The sequence below is a fragment of the Salvelinus namaycush genome, chromosome 32 (assembly GCF_016432855.1).
Source record: "Salvelinus namaycush isolate Seneca chromosome 32, SaNama_1.0, whole genome shotgun sequence".
Classification (NCBI taxonomy): Eukaryota; Metazoa; Chordata; class Actinopteri; order Salmoniformes; family Salmonidae; genus Salvelinus; species Salvelinus namaycush.
In genome coordinates this window covers 7659857-7679707 of record NC_052338.1, presented here as the reverse complement: position 1 = coordinate 7679707, position 19851 = coordinate 7659857, and the positions used below count along the sequence as shown (strand labels likewise).

General features: G+C 42.3%; 1 protein-coding gene across 1 annotated transcript; it reads left to right on the top strand.

Annotated features, from left to right (window-relative positions):
* Positions 1–2526: 2526 nt before the first annotated feature.
* On the top strand, positions 2527–19502 carry LOC120026859 (zinc finger protein 865-like). The gene is made up of 2 exons (XM_038971574.1): positions 2527–3386; positions 13957–19502. The coding sequence occupies exon 2, from the start codon at positions 14402–14404 to the stop codon at positions 18440–18442; it is 4041 nt and encodes a 1346-aa protein (XP_038827502.1). The 5' UTR covers positions 2527–3386; positions 13957–14401; the 3' UTR covers positions 18443–19502.
* The last annotated feature ends 349 nt before the right edge of the window (positions 19503–19851 follow it).

The following is a 19851-nucleotide window of genomic DNA, read 5'->3' as shown; positions in this document are numbered from 1 at the left end:
ACGGAAAACCCCCCAGATGCAATCAAAGTAAAAAGACAAACCGCATGAAGATGTCAAAGCCAGTGTTGATGATGTCATAGTGCTGACTTATGACGTCATGGCGTGTATGTCTAATGTACATGCGTCTGTATTTGCCGTGTGTGTATTTCAATGTCTTTTCAGGAATGATGAATCTCACATTTGATCTGACTTGGGATATTACAAGTAAGACAATTGTGTTTTTCAGAAAATCCACAAACTATTTAAAACCCAAGGCTATGATCATATTATTCATATTGGCTTTTTGGATTCAAAAGCCTAATATCGCAAAGGACATGCATCACAGCTTTCCTTGTTAAGCTACATTCAACAAAGCAAATGTAACAAAAAAAAATGTTTCTCAAATTTCAAGTTGTAGAGCAAAAGCTATAAAATTACATTGTTAACATTTTTGGTGAAAATTTGTGCATTTCGTTTTAAGATTACATTTATGTAACCGGAATGTCACTCTTTTCAAGAACTTTACTCTTTATTGTAAAGAATGGGGATTTTTCTAGAATAGTTTGGAGAATGTATTGTGGCTTGCCTTGTTGTTTGACATGATTATGGATAACCAGTTATAGGACTAGAATGGCCCAATGATTTTTACAGAGAGGAAACGTCAGATTCCATAACTAGAATCTTGTTAAACTAAAATGAAGAAAGGCTAAATATATTTATGTCACACGAAGATTCAGTTATATTTTCAATGTATGTTTTTATTGTACATTTGGAGGTATACTGATGTTGTGATTATGTTTTAGTTGAGTACGTCCTCATTAATCGGTGTGCCTGTAAATGTACTGTTGATTAATGTGTGTGTGTGTGTGTGTGTGTGTGTGTGTGTGTGTGTGTGTGTGTGTGTGTGTGTGTGTGTGTGTGTGTGTGTGTGTGTGTGTGTGTGTGTGTGTGTGTGTGTGTGTGTGTGTGTGTGTGGAGGTAAGAGGGAGGTTGTGGTATAAAATGTTTGTTTTTGTGTGTGGCTCGTGGGGCGACAGTTAGTGGCGTGAGGTTTTTTAGAAGGAAGGAGTTGTGAGTAAGCACGAGACAGCTTCATTGGCCCTTAATTGTATTGCGGGGTGAGGAGGAGGCGGGGCTACATTGTATCCCCCAAGTAATTTGGCATACCTCAGAAAAATTTATAGGGATTCATCTAATACATAATCCCCATGTCTGTTTCCAAGAATATTAAGTGAAGCTCTTACAAGCGTGCAACCCATATTTTGGTTATTGGTCAATTCTCGCATTTGTAGAATCGTACTGTTGAATTGTTAATAACAATAAAAAAAATATCCACAATGACTCATTTTTGTCCACTGGGTTATTGGTGTTGATCAAATCAACACAAGTTATGATTGTGATTGTTCGATTCAAATCACTTTGGCTTTTTGTCTTACGGTTGGACTGACTGATCAATGATGGATAGGAAACACACAAAGACAGACAGAAGATAGACAGACAAACAGTCAAACCGACAGGCAGATTTACCCTTCCTAATCTCTGATCAGATATAAATGAACAGGTGATGCTGCAGCTATGTGGTGGTGCGGAGCCCTGTCTTTCACCTGTCCTAAAGTTAGGTCAGCAATTACGGGAGAGAAAATTAATTTTCAAATGTGCAATCTGCTAAATATTGCTGTTCAATATAATAAAAATTAATTATATGTATCCATTGATTCTTAAATAATACAATTTATCAAATGCCTCACGAATTGAATAGCCCACAATTGACTTACCCCATCATAACCCAAAATATGTTTGTAACAATGCCTTTGTAAAGAAAGAAACATGTATTGCTTAAAAATATGTCGATTTCATGGACTGTAAAAGCTTGCATCCATATCTCCTTGAACTTGACAGTGGTTTCATTTATCCAGCCCCATCCCTTAGCGCTATAGCAAATCAAGTGGCAGGGCTGCCATTTGGATGAAAAATGGATTGTGCCTTTAAAGTATTCAAACTGGATGTAAATTCTGAAAATGGCCCTATAATTACACTGTACTCGTTTACTTAAAATTCCAGGAATATAAAACTCTCTGGGCCAAATGCTCTGAACTAATTATTTCTAATTGCTTTACCTCACATATGTGATGCACATCTGTTAAGTGTCTAGTAATATGTGAGCCACTTTGATATTGTTCTCTCAACCTTTCTTATACCAAAACATGAAGTCATTTGTTCTTTTCCCCCCCCTTTGTCACCCTTGTGGATTCAGTATGAATGATGTCAGTATGAGCACACATGGTAACTAATCTGGCAATATTTCCTTTCAAAAATGTATTCACTCTATTTCCTAGACTAAAAATGTATTTGAATATAATAACGTTGCTGTTTTCTAATGCATAATTCAACTAAATAAATGCATTTAATTATGTATTTGTCAATGCCATGCAATGGCCATACATAGATTGGTTGGGTTAAACACGCACACGCACAACCAGATACAGCTGGTCGGACTTCTTAACCTGTGACACTACCCGGAAATAGAATACAGACCGGAAGCTACCATTTTAAGGAGAAGAACATTAGCAGCCGTAGCCCCTAGACGGGGATACATAAAATTGACACGGGGCGGAAAATATTTAAGCGAAGAAAAATAATGAAAATACGACAAAAACTCCAGAAAGGGCTCATTTGGAAGAGTTAACGATTCAAGCATCTGCTTCAAATAAGAGACATATCTGAATTAGCAGGCCAACCCAGCGGAAATAGTTTTTGTTAACAACGAGTCGAAAATAGCCCTCCTGGGCCGATGGAGAGGCAGGCCTTTGAAAATATTTTTCCCTGGATGAAGAAAAATGGCTATCTGACATTAAAAAAAAGGAGGCCGTTGTAGTTATCACGGCATTTCCCGCGACCTTTTTATGATATATTTTTTTCTTTAACCATTTTGGCAGGGAATTTGCATGCTAGATATGTTAGCTAAAACGACAGCTATCAACCTAGATATTATCTTTGTGGCTAGGTTAGCTTAGCATCGGCTACCTATGCAACCAGGCGTTCATACGAGAGTCTAATTTATTAGCTAGCTAGCTAACAACGACATGATTGAAAGACTCCTTTATTCTAATCCAAATAACTTTTTCTTGTTACTTTGGTTGAAAACTGTAGGCAGCCGCCTATAAAAAAAAACAAGGTAACGTTAGCCTGCTAACGTTAGCTGGCGAATGACGAACTGCACATTTCTTTATTTTTGCCACCACCTGCAATTTTGTGTTTTTTTCCCCAAGTTAGTCTAGTTGGCTGCCTACCTAAAGATCAATGGAAGTAGACCCATTCGTTTCTACCTGTTCCCCCTTTTTGATCTTCGATCAAGAAGAAAGCGATACACCAGTCTCCAGCCCATATACATCCCACCAAACCTGTTGGTAAGATGTTTTAAAATATATTGTTAGAATGGTAGCTACGTTACAACGTTGTAGTGGGGCAAGCAAGGTCTTCACAGACCAACAGGAATTATTAGGGAATACTGGGAACGTCACTGATAATTTACAAAGGATTGTATTGACCTAAAAATGTGTGAAAACACATTCTGTTATGTTTGATAATATCTCAACAGTAAGCAATTAGCACATATCAGGTAACGTTACAGGTCTAGACATGGCCGTGTTAGCGATCCTTAGTTTTGTCCATTTGCTATGCATAATGATGCCAGTATGTTATCATAAAATGAAATGCTGTGCATGCCTTTCACTTTTTTTTTTGCTAAACTTTGCACAATTATGTCACGTATTTATATTCTGGATTCTCGCTAATGTATCTACTTTTTGTTAGGTTTTTAGTTGGGTTGCATTTGCGGGACATTCTACTGCAATGTTGGAGCTAGTAACATAAGCATTTCGCTGCACCTGCTATAACACCTGCAAGTCTGTGTACGCGACCAATAAACGTTGATTTGACCTAGGCCAAGGCTGCATTCTGTTTAGGCCTATTTGATTGCCTTCTTGTTACGTCAGACTTTAAAGTTCATCGTAGAGAATTTCATAACTAGCTACATGCATTTAATTTAATTTGCCTTTGAGGCTTTAGTGTATAGCCTACATCTGCAATTTGTGCATTCTATTAAAGTGCCCTCCCGAAAAAGAGTCAACGATCGAGAACAGAAAACCCGACCCATACATAACGTTACTGGTAACACTGGTAACACCTATGATATAGGCCTAGCCTAGGCCTGTATGTTATTCCATGAGAACAACATTAATATTTTAGACTTTATTTGTAGTAAATGGCCTACATTTGTTTTTAAAGTTTCATATGACAATACAAATAATCTATGGAGTAGGCTACTTGTTTGGTTATTATAAGTTGTACCAACTTCTGTTGGGTTATATGTTTCATCATTGCATTTTCTTGGCTATTATAATACCTAACTTGTTTGGTAGCAATAGGTTGGGTGATCTTATCGCCCTATAAGAAATATAATTGAAAATTACCCACAAGACGGTACACTGTTTTTGTGTCTATTGTTATGGGGAAGGACACAGTGAATTCATTGTTGTACTCTAGCAGAAGTTTTACCCTGGGGTTCCTGTGAGATTTACTTTAAAACACTGAAGGTTAGGTGTAGCCCAGGGCCATGTTCAGTTGCAAAATGTTCTTGAACATTGCAGATTGAAACCCAAGAATAGAGCTGACGTGATTCCTTATTTCACGTAGGTTCAACGTTGCACATTTCTATCTCACCGTTCCAAAACATTGCATCCTGCTAAACACGCTGCTGGTGTTACCGTATTGAAATGTAGCCTATGAATATTCTATGTGAGGTGGGTAGGTACCTGTGGCATTCCTCCAATTACCCATGTCTCTAACCAAGTCAGGAAAGTCACATGGAAAAAAGGTAAAGGAGGTGAAAGATTATTTTGACCATACTAGTGTTTCCCCTGAATATATTTATAGTTGGTTTTGTCCTTAGCTCAACTAGGCTAATCAAGGGCTTGGTGGTTAATTGAATTAGTGATGGGCTAGAACAAAGATGTGTCCCCTCTGTGGGCCCCAAGGACCAGAATTGAAACACTGGCTTAGTGTGAGTTCTCTTGCACATAATTAACTGCACACTTTAAATTCACTTCTTCTCAAAGCAAACCTGAGGTGCATGAGGAACGTATGATTGGCTGACCTAATAGCTGGACGGTTCCATATGATTTCAATCACTTTTTGTCTGGATCCCTTTTGATTTGAACGAAACCTTCAATGTTTGCCCATGGTAGAAGTGGTCAGAAAGTTATCTTTTCGACCCGAATGCCAAAACATTCAGGAGATAGAGGTGCTCAAATTTGACCCATTTTTTAAACCCCACCCTACAATGAGACATCCATGTCTTCCTCACAAAAAAAACTGTTGAGTTTATCATTTGAAATCTTTTTAACAACCCTGTTTGTATGATTTATTAGGGGGGAAGCATTTTTTTTGGGTCTCTTTAACGTCAATTATCTAAACACGTGAACTCAGATTTCACATTTTAGCTTATACCCTATTTTACGTCTGAGGTATTTGTTGTGCCTGCGATCGGTTGAGACGCAGCATACTGTCTTGAATGGTTGCTGTCATGCTTTTACTGATAAAATGTAAGAAATAAATGAAAATAGTTTAAATTTGAACTTTCAAATGGTTGCAGTTAAATGTGTGTTTATATTTCCACACTGAGGTTGGAATAATATTGTGAAAATAACCATGTTTAATAAATATAAAAAGGACTTTTGTGATGAAAACAGGACGTTTCGGTACAATATTATAAATACAGATAGGTGTTTTGTTCATTTGACATGGTGGGATGTTTGTCTCGGTCAAATGGATAATGTGATAAATGGCGGTGGAAATGCCTTTAATACACAAATGCTGATTTAATTACCATCATATCGAAGCAAACTTGGAGCCACGCGACGATGAAGTAAGTTATGATGAACTTCACGGGGTGGTGAAAGTGCACGCTATGAGTTTGATGCTGCTTTCCAATAAATATCGAGGGTCTTATTCTGGTGACATGACTGATGGTTGACTGCCGTTTGATAATGCATCCAGTGGTGGCCCCAGGACCGAGTTTGGGAAACCCTGGGCTAGAGTGCAGGTGCCAAGACCAGAGTAGGCACATTTGCTATTTTAACGCAACTGTTTTTGTGACAGCTATCGGTAGAGTTGAAAATGCAACAGAAACACATTGATCTAGATTTTTATTCTGTACGTTAATTTTTTTGGGGGGGATGGGCAGTAAGCACAGATTTTCCTATGCAACAAGTCCGTTTGATGTAAACACCACTGAAGGGTAAATGCGCGTAAATGTTTATTCACCTGCAAATATGTTGCCAATTGGAGTTGATAATGCCCTTTTAGTGTAAGAGCTGTTTAAAACGACTGCCTGAAATTTCTGCCTGTTGTGTTAGGATGGAGTTTTGGCCTCCCTGGGGACATTACCAGGCGGTAAATGAGTTAATAGACCAATAAAAGTTCCAAAACACTGACAATAACGAGTTTTCAGTTTTTTCTTCACTCCCAGACAGTCCTGGTAAAATTCTTGCTTGAGAAATTGCTCTTTGTTAAGAGTATGGTAATACTTTGAGAAGTTAAATGAGAAGGAAATGCAAACTTTGCTAGGTGGAGTTGAGGTACATTAATGGTAGTACACGTGCAATGCTTAAAGTGGAACTGACAGTGTTTAGCAACATAATCTTAGAAAACATATTTTCCTATACACCCCCGGGGGGAATTTGACAACTTAAAAAATATATATATATATATTCTGACAACTGAGCACTTAAGGTCATTTTCACGTTTTCATAAATTCTACGGATGTTTGGGAATGACGTATAGTCAAGCATTTGTGAAAAATCTATAGCAATATAAAGTGGGAAAGCGGCTGTGTGTTTGCACAATTAAGACACTGCAGTAAATAAAACCTAATAAAAACATCTGTCTCGTCCAGGAGACCATTGCGCCATAGCCAATCCGAGCTACAGTAGGCCTGTATGCAAATAAGCCATTTGACACACGGGCCTGTGTGTTTACAGGCAGTAACAACAGCTTGACTTTAGATCATTAGAACGCATTTGCCAAAAGTCACAAAATACACCTGAATGGATTTCTGCAAACATATCAATACCAGGGGAGTCCTCTTACATTTGGGTACTTCACAGTTCTATTGATCAAACAACAAAGAAAAGGTAGGCTCTCTCGTCTAGTTATGCACATCAACAACTATTGGTGAATCTTTTTCATATCTGCAAAATACACTGAATAGAAATATAAACGCAACACACAACAATTTCAAAGGTTTTACTGAGTTACAGCTCATAAGGAAGTCAGTCAATTGAAATATATTTATTAGGCCCTAATCTATAGATTTCATATGACTGGGAATATAGATATGCTTCTGTTGGTCAAGATACCTTAAATAAAAAAAAAATGGGGCTTGTATCAGAAAATCAGTCAGCATCTGGTGTGAACACTATTTGCCTCATGCAGCGCGACATCTCCTTCGCATAGAGTTGATCAGGCTGTTGATTGTGGCTTGTGGAACGTTGTCCCACTCCTCTTCAATGGCTGTGCGAAGTTGCTGGATATTGGCGGGAACTGGAACACGCTGTCGTACACGTCGACCCAGAGCATCCCGAACATGCTCAATGGGTGACATGTCTGGTGAATATGCAGACCATAGATGAACTGGGATATTTTCAGTTCCAGGAATTGTGTACAGATCCTTGCGGTGCATTATCATGCCGAAACATGAGGTGATGGCGGCGAATGAATGACACGACAATGGGCCTCAATCTCGTCACGGTATCTCTGTGCATTCAAATTGCCACCGATAAATTGCAGTTGTGTTTGTTGCCCGTAGCTTATGCCTGCCTGTACCATAAACCCACCGCCACCATGGGGCACTCTGTTCACAACGTTGACATAAGCAAACCGCTTGCCCACGACGCGAACACGATGCATACATGTTTTCTATCTGCATGGTACAGTTGAAACCGCCATTCATCCGTGAGGAGTACACTTCTCCAGCATGCTAGTGGCTGTTGAAGGTGAGCATTTGCCCACTGAAGTTGGTTACGAGTCAGAACTGCAGTCAGGTCAAGACCCTGGTGAGGACGATGAGCACGCAGATGAGCTTCCCTGAGACAGTTTCTGACAGTTTGCACAGAAATTCTTTGGTTGTGCAAACCCACAGTTAAATCAACTGTCCGTGTGGCTGATCTCATACAATCCCGCATATGAAGAAGCCGGATGTGGCGGTCCTGGACTGGCGTGGTTACACATGGTCTGCGGTTGTGAGGCTGGTTGAATGTACTGACAAATTCTCTAAAACGGTGGAGGCGGCTTATGGTAGAGAAATAAACATACAATTCTTTGTCAACAGCTCTGGTGGACATTCCACCAGTCCACATGCCAGTTGCACGCCCCATTGAGACATCTGTGGCATTGTGTTGTGACAACTGCACATTTTAATGTGCTTTTATTGTCCCCAACACAAGGTGCACCTGTGTAATGATCATGCTGTTGTGATTTGAAAGGTGTGGCATATCAAGGAGCCGATTTAAACAGCATGACCTCCACATCCGGCTTTTTTACCCTTGGCTCCTGAGTAACGCAGCGATCTAAGACACTGCATCTCCGGTACGAGAGATCTGCCGCTTAGGATTTCTTCACTTTGACATCCGGGTTGCACCAACCCCGACGAGAAATGACTTTTCTACGTTTTATAGGCTGCGCATCAGCCGCCTCCTTCCGATGTTGGAGGCGTCACTACAGCACCCTGGTTCGAATCCAGGCTGTATCACAACCGGCCGTGATTGGGAGTCCCACAGGGCGGTGCACAATTGGCCCAGAGTCGTCCAGGTTTGGCCGGTGTAGGCGTCATGGTAAATAAGAATGTATTCTTAACTGACTTGCCTAGTTAAATTAAGGTTATATACATTAAATTGTCTGAGACCAGCCACCCGGACAGCTTTTTCTGTCTGTAATAAAGCCTCTTTGTGGGGAATTCGTTCTGATTGGTTGGGCCTGGCTCCCCAGTGGGTGGGCCTATGCCCACCTATGGCTGCGTCCCTGTGAAATCCATAGATTAGGGCCTAATGAATTTATTTCAGTTGACAGATTTACTGTTACTAAGTAAAATCGCTGAAATTGTTGCATGTTGCGTTTATATTTTTCAGTATAATTGATAACTTAATGTCTTTTTTTAATCCATTATTTTTTTTTATGATTCAGAATAGTTTGACAACCCTGTTTTGTAAGATTTCAAATGATATTTAACTCAATCGTTTATATTTTTCAGTGATGAAGACATGGATGTCTCATGGTAGGGTGGGGTATGCAAAATGGGTCAACTTTGAGCACCTCTATCTCCTGAATGGTTTGTCAAAAAAGGGTCCAAAAAGTCACGTTCTGGCCATTTCCACCAATGGCAAACATGTATGAAAGATTTTGTTAAACACAAAAGGGGTGCAGTCAGAAAGTGGTTGAAATTGTATGGAACGACCCAGCTGAGTTTTCCTTTGACAAATGAGTCAAAGGGTGCAATTGGGCTCTAGCCTATTCTGATGTCTTTGACATGATGCAAGCCAAATAGAGTTGCAATCTAATGGGTACCATTCATTTATTTTGTGTGAAGTAAAACTATAGTTGCATGCCCCTGATCACTTTTGATGACTTTCAAATATAAAATGCAGGTGAAATGGGTTTAAATGCATATTGTGTGTGTGTGTATATATATATAACCAATCAAAAGTTTGGTGACATCTACTCATTCAGGGCTTTTTTAAAACTATTTTCTACATTGTAGAATAATAGTGAAGACATCAAAACTATGAAATAACACATGGAATCATGTAGTATCCAGAAAAGTCAAACGAATCAATATATTTTAGATAGCCACCCTTTGCCTTGACAGGTTTGCACACTCTTGGCATTCTCTCAACCAGCTTCATGAGGAATTATGAGGAGTTCCCACATATGCTGAGCACTTGTTTGCTACTTTTCCTTCACTCTGCGATCCAACTCATTCCAAACCATCTCAGTTGGGTTGAGGTCGGGTGATTGTGGATGCTAGGTCATCTAATGCAGCACTCAATCACCCTCCTTGGTCAAATAGGCCTTACACAGCCTGGAGGTGTGTTTTGTGTCATTGTCCTGTTGAAAAACAAATGATAGTCCCACAAAGCGCAAACCAGGTGGGATGGCGTATTGCTGCAGAATGCTGACACGGCGGTTGGAACCATAAATCTCCAATTTGGACTCATCAGACCAAAGGACAGATTTCCTTCAGTCTAATGTCCCTTGCTTGTTTCTTGGCCCAAGCAAGTCTCTTCGTCTTATTGGTGTTCTTTAGTAGTGGTTTCTTTGCTGCAATTCAACCATGAAGGCCTGCTTTAATTTAGGCCGATTTCATAACAATCGGTAATCTGCATTTTTGGATGCCAATTATGGCCGATTACATTGCGTGTCAGGCTGACCACCTGTTACTTGAGTGCTTCAAGGAGCCAGGTAAGTTGCTAGCTGGCATTAAACTTATCTTGTAAGAAAACAATCAATCTTCACTTAATCACTAGTTAACTGCACATGGTTGATGATATTACTAGGTTAACTAGCTTGTCCTGCGTTGCATATAATCAATGCGGTGCCTATCATCGAATCACAGCCTACTTCAACTTCACCAAACGGGGGACTATTTAACAAAAGAACACTCGCGAAAAAAGCACAATCGTTGCACGAATGTACCTAACCATAAACATCAGTGCCTTTCTTAAAATCAATACACAGAAGTATATATTTTTTAACCTGCATATTTAGTTTAAAAAAATTCATGTTAACAGGCAGTATTAACTAGGGAAATTGTCGTTCATTGCACGCAGTCAGGGTATATGCAACAGTTTGGACCGCCTGGCTTGTTGCGAACTAATTTGCCAGAATTTTACATAATTATGACATAACATTGAAGGTTGCGCAATGTAACATCAATATTTAGACTTAGGGGTTGCCACCCGTTCGATAAAATACGGAACGGTTCCGTATTTCACTGAAAGAATAAAGGTTTAGTTTTTTCGAACTTATAGTTTCCGGATTTGACCATGTTAATGACCAAAGGCTCGTATTTCTGTGTTTATTATATTATAATTAAGCCTGTGATTTTGATATTTGATTGAGCAGTCAGACTGAGCGGTGGTAGGCAGCAGCAGGCTCGTAAGCATTCATTCAAACTTTCCTGCGTTTGCCAGCAGCTCTTAGCAATGCTTGAAACATAGGCTTGAAGTCAAACAGTGCTATCAACTCCTGAGGTTAGGCTGGCAATACTAAAGTGCCTATTAGAACATTCAATAGTCAAAGGTGTATGAAATACAAATGGTATAGAGAGAAATAGTCGACGCGTCATAATTCCTATAGTAACTACAACCTAAAACTTCTTAACTGGGAATATTGAATCACCAGCTTTCATATGTTCTGAGCAAGGAACTTAAACGGTAGATTTTTTACATGGCACATATTGCACTTTTACTTTCTTCTCCAACACTGTTTTTGCATTATTTAAACCAAATTGAGCTTGTTTCATTATTTGAGACTAAATAGATTTTATTTATGTATTCTATTAAGTTAAAATAAGTGTTTATTGTTCATTCAGTATTGTTGTAATTGTTATATGTTGTATTGTCAATAATGACAATTACAACAATACTGAATGAACATATATATAAAAATCGGTTGATTTTCGGTATCGGCTTTATTTGGTCCTCCAATAATCGGTATCGGCATTGAAAAATCATAATCGGTCGACCTCCAGTCTCTTACGTCAACTCTGAAGAGTTTCTTTGGGCTGCAATCTGAGGTGCAGTTAACGCTAATGAACTTATCTTCTGCAGCAGAGCTAAATCTGGGTCTTCCTTTCCTGTGGCGGTCCTCATGAGAGCCAGTTTCGTCATAGTGCTTGATGGTTTTTGCAACTGCACATGTAGAAACTTTCAAAGTTCTTGAAATGTTCTGCATTGACTGACCTTCATGTCGTTCCTCTTTGCTTATTTGAGCTGTTCTTGCCATAATATGGACTTGGTCTTTTACCAAATAGGGATATCTTCTGTATACCACCCCTACCTTGTCACAACACAACTGATTGGCTCAAATGCATTAAGAAGGAAAGAAATTCCACAGATTAACTTTTAACAAGGCACACCTGTTAATTGAGATGCGTTCCAGGTGACATCCTCATGAAGCTGGTTAAGAGAATGCCAAATTGTGTGCAAAGTTGTCAAGGTGGCTTCTTTGGGCCTCCCGGGTGGCGCAGTGGTCTAGGGCACTGCATCGCAGTGCTAGCTGCGCCACCAGAGTTTCTGGGTTCGCGCCCAGGCTCTGTCGCAACCGGCCGCGACCGGGGGGTCCGTGGGGCGACGCACAATTGGCCTAGCGTCGTTCGGGTTAGGGAGGGTTTGGCCGGTAGGGATATCCTTGTCTCATCGTGCTCCAGCGACTCCTGTGGCGGGCCGGGCGCAGTGCGCGCTAACCAAGGGGGCCAGGTGCACGGTGTTTCCTCCGACACATTGGTGCGGCTGGCTTCCGGGTTGGAGGCGCGCTGTGTTAAGAAGCAGTGCGGCTTGGTTGGGTTGTGCTTCGGAGGACGCATGGCTTTCGACCTTCGTCTCTCCCGAGCCCGTACGGGAGTTGTAGCGATGAGACAAGATAGTAATTACTAGCGATTGGATACCACGAAAATTGGGGAGGAAAGGGGATAAAAAAATAAAATAAAAAAAAAGTGGCTACTTTGAAGAATCTGAAATATATAAAATATATTTGGATTTGTTTAACACTTTTTTGGGGTACTACATGATATGTGTTATTTCATAGTTTGAATGTCTTCTCTATTATTCTACAACGTAGAGCATAGTAAAAATGAAGAGAAACCCTTGAATGAGTAGGTGTCCAAACTTTTGACTGGTACTGTATATAATAACATTTTCTTGGGAATTTTATCCCCGATTTCGTGATATCCAATTGGTAGTTATGATTTTGTCTCAACGTTGCATCTCCCCAATGGGCTCTGGTGAGGCAAAGGTCAAGTCATGCGTCCTCCGAAATATGTCCCGCCGAGCCGCGCTGCTTCTTAACACACTGCTCGCTTAACCCGGAAGCCAGCCAATGGCACCAATGTGTTGGAGGGGACAACGTTCAACTGATGACCGAAGTCGCCTGGCCCGCCACAAGGAGTCGCTATAATGTGATGAGCCACAGAAATCTCCCCGGCCATACCCTCTGTTAAACCGAACGATGCTGGGCCAATTGAGCACGGTCCTATGGGGCTCCCGGTCATGGCCGGCTGTTTCATAGCCTGGGATTGAACCCCAGGCTGTAGTGGTGCCTTAGCACTCCAATGCAGTGCCTTAGACAGCTGCGCCACTCGAGAGGCCTGAAATGCTGATTTCTAAAATCTAATGTGACCCCTGCTTCTACCATAGGCAAATATGTATAGAAAGCTTTTTTCATATCAAAAGGGGTGAGGTCAAAAAGTGGTTGAAATCAAATGGAAGGACCCTGCGGACAAGCAACTTTGGTTCTCTGGGGCCATTGTCCTGTTTTTTGCTCTCTTTCAAATCAGTGTCTGATAATGACCTGAAAATGTAGTCCCTTTTGTATTTCAATAAAGTAAATGATTGTAATCCTTTAATACCTGCAGTTGGTTATATTACCAAATGCACCTTTAACAGAGTTGATGGCTGTTTTGGTCTACGCAACAGTTCTTGTAAATAATCAATCTTTTGAAGGCACAAATGTTTGTTTACATTTTGATCATTCTTAAGTTGGAAAATGAAGGTCTCCAGAGTTTTGTCTAGCGATAAGTGGTCATGTATGCCAACACTGGGAGCTGAACATAATTTGAAATTATGCTTTGTAAATTCTCTGGGGATGAGGCGCTATCAAGCTCCCGGCCTATTTATCTTAATCCATGTTTCTGTTTTTCCCCAGTCTTCGAGATCGTGACATCAACGGGCAGACAACGAAGTGGAACACCTGTTCATCCTTCAACTCCCCAGCTGGGTGCTGACAGCTTCACATCTTTAGTGAAAAATAAAGACTACAACTATAGAAGGAATCTAAAAACACTACGTAGACTGCATACTATTTATACTTTGTGTTCTATACATTGTATTCCAAATTAGGAAAATAATTTATTATTTAAACGGACCTTTACCTGCTCTTCTTGGTTGTAACGTGCAAGCAGTAGGCATTCATCTGTATAAGAGGGGATCAGGGATAGACATTGGTAGCAGCGAGTCATTCTAGAGTTGTTCATGAAGCATTACTTCCAGTAGCTGTGGCTATTGAGCATTGATTATTATTGGTGCGATATTGTTGTGCTTCAACAGTAGGGCGAGTGACCCAGGAACAACCTCCCATCAGTGAGTGGGAGATGTTCCAGTTCAGTAAGTACCCCTTGGACATTCTAGATATGCTAAGTGGACACCAAGCCCACCAGTTTAAAGGCCTTGGATTGGAAAGACAGTTCCAGCACCAACAGCAAGTCCAACTTCAGCACCAGCAACAGCTTCAGCAGCAGCACCAACAGCAGGGGGAGTCCTCAGGGGCTCTTCTATCTGGGCTCGGTCTGGGGTCTCTTCAGGGGTCTAGAAGTAATGCTTTTGCTGATTCTTCATCTATATTTGCCAAAATGAGTGCCCCACCTCCACCAATATCACACCAGAGCCAGTCCTCATCTTCACACAGTTCACGGAAATCCAGCAAGATGAGCAGTAGTGTTAGTGGGAGCTCTGCTGCAGGATACCCACAATTCTTACGTCCGTTTCACCCTGCAGAAGCAGCACTAGCCCAGGAGCAGCTGCACTCTGGAATGGGACGTTTTGACTTTGGGGGTAGTAGCAGTGGAGGATCTGGTGTTATTGGAGGAGTGGTTACATCTGCTCCCCCACCGCCACCCTTACACCCTGGCCTCTCTGTTCCCCAAGCCTCACCTGGACCATCCTCCTCCTCGCCCTCCCCATCAGCCTCATCGTCCGCCTCTAACAACCCTGGCAGTGCAGTTTCCTCCCTAGGGCAACCACTCGTTGGGCAGCCTGATCCACGTAGCTTACATCAGCAGTTCAGTTGCATGCTTGCCGCCAATCAGTACTTTCTTTCTGGTGTCCCGACCAACAGCAGTCTGGAGCAGTTTCTGGTTCAACAAGGGGGTCATAATCATCTTGGCTTGGGTTTGGGCCAAGGAGCTAGTGACTCGAGCTCAGCCCTTGCCCCACCTCCAGCTCTTCACTCCTCTCACAGTCATAGTCACTCCACTCCCCAGCCTCAACAGCAGCAGCAACCATTGGCACCCCATGCTTTATCTCACTCTCACAGCCATACCCACCCACACCATCCTCTTCACCCAACACCTCAGCCGTCGTCTCTGGGTGGCTTTGATTTCCAAGGTATTCCAGTTCTCTCCTCCAATCAGCTGGCTTCGTTGATGCAACAAGAGGCTAGTGGTATGCCCCTCCCTCTACCACTCCATTTATCACTTTCAAAAGATGAAGGGAAAGGAGACAGTGGATCTGGTGGAAGTGGTGGTAGCAGGAGAAAGAAGGCTATGGCTGGCTACCTTCCCCAGAGAAAAGCAGATGGCACCAGTCACAGCAGTAGCAGTGGTAGTAACTGCCACAGCAGCTCCACTGAACACAGTCAAAATTCAACCATTCAACCGGGCCTTGTAGGAGGAGCCATAACCAGCCTTGGTGGTAACCATTCATCAGTCCTCTCTTCAACACAACAGTCCTCCTCAACGGTCTCCTCTTCCTCCTCAGCCCCTTCCTCATCCACAGCCTCTGTGCTGGTAGCTAATGATTCACAGCTACCTAAACCTGAAAATCTAAATCCCATGGCCTCCATGCCTTGTCAACCTGACCCTGAAGCCATCTACCACTGTGGTGAATGTGGGAAGACTTTCAGTCATCTTACAAGCCTTCGCAGGCATCTCCGTAGTCATGGTTTGACTTCTGAAGATGCCAAGCCAGACACTTCAAGCGAAGACAAAACATTCTGTTGTACCGAATGTGGGAAAGGATTCAAGAAAAGGGGGCACCTCCTCCAGCATGGTGTTATCCATTCAGGGGCTCGTCCATTTGCATGTGGTGTCTGTCAACGGTCTTTCAACCGCCGTGAGTCCCTCACCAGGCATGAGAAGATCCATGATGATAAGCCTTTCCGATGCCCTGCTTGTGGTCGCTGCTTCCGAGAGAGCACCTCTTTGCTAAACCATGCTGCGTCTGGCACCTGTGGAAAGCCTGGAAGGAATTCCCGGCCCAGACCAAGTGGTAGTGGTGAAAATCAAAGCTCATCAAGTGCGAGTAGCAGCAAAACTGTAATGGATGCTGGAGGCAGTGGTACAGGTGATTACCAACGAGATGGCGCGAGCAAATTTGGCACGGATTATTCAAGGAACCGGCCATCATACCAGCCATCCTACAGTGTCGATGACTACCGACGACAGCAGGCTAACCCATCTTGTTATTCTGGAGAGAGCTCCCATGGCAGTGGGATGTCAAGCCAGACACTCAGAAAGGCACCACTGGCTCCTACCTTACACCCACACCCTCAAAGTCAACAGCAACACCATCTCCATCAACAGCAACCTCATCTTCCTCTTTCATCTCTATTGGATGACTCTGAGGATGAGGTCACTAGCAGTGCCATGTCTGCCATTGCCGCAGCTGCCGCTGCATCCTGCGAGATAAGTACTGGCGAGAGTCGAGGAGAGGAGCGAAGAGACATCATTGGAGGTTTGCTTGGAGGACTTGGCTTTGGGAATATGGGAGTCTCACCAGGTGGTCCATCATCTACATCAGAAATCGACAAGACCTACAGATCAGGAAGTGGCTCTACCATCCCTTTAACCCATCCAAGCCAGCAGATGATGAATGCTAAACCGAAAAAGCCCCGCAAGCCTCGGCAGAAGAGAGAGCCAGGACCTGATGGAATCATAGTTCGACAAAGAAGAAGTCGTGGAGAGGGAGAACGGCCATATTCATGCGGAGTATGTGGTAAAGGGTTCAGGAGACGTGAGACCCTACGTCGGCATGACCGTGTTCACACAGGTGAAAAGCCACACCGGTGTGATGTTTGTGGGAAAGAGTTCCGGGAGTACTTCCATCTTACTAAACATTCCACTGTGCATTCTGGGCAGAAGAACTACAAATGTGACCTATGTGGTAAAGAGTTTGCTTACGCTCAGAGCTTGGTGAGACATGGAAAATTACACACAAAAGTGGAATTGGATGGTACACCAGGAGGAAAACTTGCTAAAGGCCATGGAGGGGTCAATAATCTAGATGGAAATCAAGCAAACTCTCAATCTTATTATCCGTACCCTCAAGATAAGTCTCAGGGGTCTAGCTCGTCCACTCAGCCCCCTCAGCCCACTCAGAAGCTCTTTACATGCACAACGTGCTGGAAATCCTTCCGCCATCAGTTCCACCTGACAGCCCATCAACAAACTGTCCATGGTGGTGGAATAAGGGGTGAAAAGAATTTCTGCTGTGAGGTATGCGGGAAGGCCTTTGCTTATTCTAACAGCTTGTCCAGGCACAGGCAATCGCAGCATGGATTGGGCCGCACCGGGTCAGCAAACCCACCAGCTAGTGGAACCCAACATCCTTCCCAAGTAGATCAGTACATCCCTCTTTTTGAATCGGGCCACCCCTTAACTTATCCGTCAGGCTCCTACATGCCAAACCAATCCTCCCAAGGTCAACACCGCCCTTTTCAGTTCCAGTCCCAAGAAGGATGGGTTGGTGGCAAGAGAAAAAGAGAGAAAAAAAGGAGGGTTGAATATCAAAGTATAATGAGAGGGGGGCAACTAGTAGGGGTTGCCTTGAATAAGGCCACGAGCAGGAGACTCAAAGTGATGAAGCGGAAAAAGGGAATAATGCATGAAAAGCTTAAGCAAAAGAAACTGCTCGCCCAGCTCCTGAGGATGAGAGGAGGGTATAGAGTTAGACAATGGTGCGGAGGTGTGGTTAAAGTCAGTGGGCTGTCATCTATGGAAGTTCCCATAAAACGTTTTCCATGCCAGTACTGCCCCAGCACCACATTCGCCAGTCAGGCCAAACTTTTGCTCCATCGTTCTGTGAGGCATCCTCCAAGAAATAACGGCCACCAAGCCCGTCTGAAGTGCTCGGTCTGCGGAAAGCGTTCTCGGACGTTACGGAAAGCCCTCATTCATCGTGGACTTCACCTTTCCCAAGGGCGGTTCTCATGTCCCAAATGCCGCTCCCGCTTCTGGAATGGATCTCTCCTGGAGAGGCACAGCGTCGCATGCCAGGGTCAATCTCTGTTAGGTAGTGGAAACTGGGCCTTGAAAGTGAACTTGCCCCCAAGAGAGGTTGTTGAGAAGACAGCGGAAAAAGAGGGCCAGGAGGGCCAGCCTGGGAGAACAACAGTGGTGACTGAATACAGCCACTAATTATTTTCTAGTGTAGGATTTTTTTAAACTAAAAAGCAAGCAAGAACTAGCAAGTTTTAAAGATGTGGGCAACAGGCTTACATCCCATACAATCCTTAATATAGCAGAGATGTTTGTAAGAAGACTTTTAAAGGCTCACATCAAAAGCACCATCCACCGGTCTTTGCTTCCCCAAAGGGGAGAGAGTATTCTGGATCTGAGTGTTTGAGTAGCACCTCTTCTAAAATGCTTTCAACCACAGTATCGTTTTTGTTAGCTGTGTTTGCGCTGGGATTATGAATGCATACTAGTAAGAGTGGAGTACCAAAAGTACTGATGTTTTATGTTTTCTGTCATTATTCACAGTTAAACAGTATAGTCTTTGTCTCGTTCTGTACTATGTGTTTCTTTCTTTGTTCCCTGTAGAGATTATTTTTCATACAGATGTTTGGCCTGAAGCTAAAAATTGGCCGGTAAAACAGGCCAGTCATTGTAAGAAGCAATTTATCGGAAAAAGGAAGTCAATTAAGTCACTCCTGTTATGAAACTTGACTTACCAAATCACTTAGTGTAACTGGAGGTATCTTTTCAAACATTCGGATAAATTTTGCAAAACTGACTAGCTGAATAGGTTGAAATGGATCAGAATGGAATGAGAGAGCATTTTTCTGTAAACTATTCCATCATATATATATATGTGGGAAAACATTAATGGGACTTAGGTGTCAGGAATGGAAAGGGTCAATGGGAACAACAGGAGAATACTGTACAATTCGTATTATATTTTATTATATATTGTTTATTTGCATTTTTTTTTTTTATATACTCCCAAGTATCATTTATTTATCATTGTTGCTATTCTATGGGTGGGTGGGAATGAGTTTGGGGACTCTTTGTAAAACAATGGGATGATGACGAGTATATATATCGATGTGATTTTTCTCTCCCCCTTTTACCAACCCTTTGCCACAGTTAAGCCCTATCCCGTAACACGCATACACATTGTTCATTACCTAGGTCCTGTCCCCCAGTGTTTTCCTTTCAGTAAACTAAAACATTAAATATTATTACTAAATAACTATCCTTTTCTTTGCCTAAAGTGAATTGTTGAAACCCTCAAATCTAATAAAAAAAAAAATCTCATGCCTTTCCTTTTTATTTAAATCAGTGGTATTTGAAGTCGCCCCCTAGTGGGGATGCGAGGGAAATGCAATGGGGGTATAATTTGTATACAGGTAGACCAGAAACCCACATCCCTGATTGGAAGATTAGCGGCAACCCTGAGAAGCACCTGCTGCTCATCGGTTGTTCCCTTCAAATGCTGTTTTGAATTCAAATAACATTTTACCTACACAATGAAGAAGACTGGAAATCCTAAATGTCTCTACGTGCTATCCCTGATGTAGTAAAAATAATTTCAACTTGAAAAA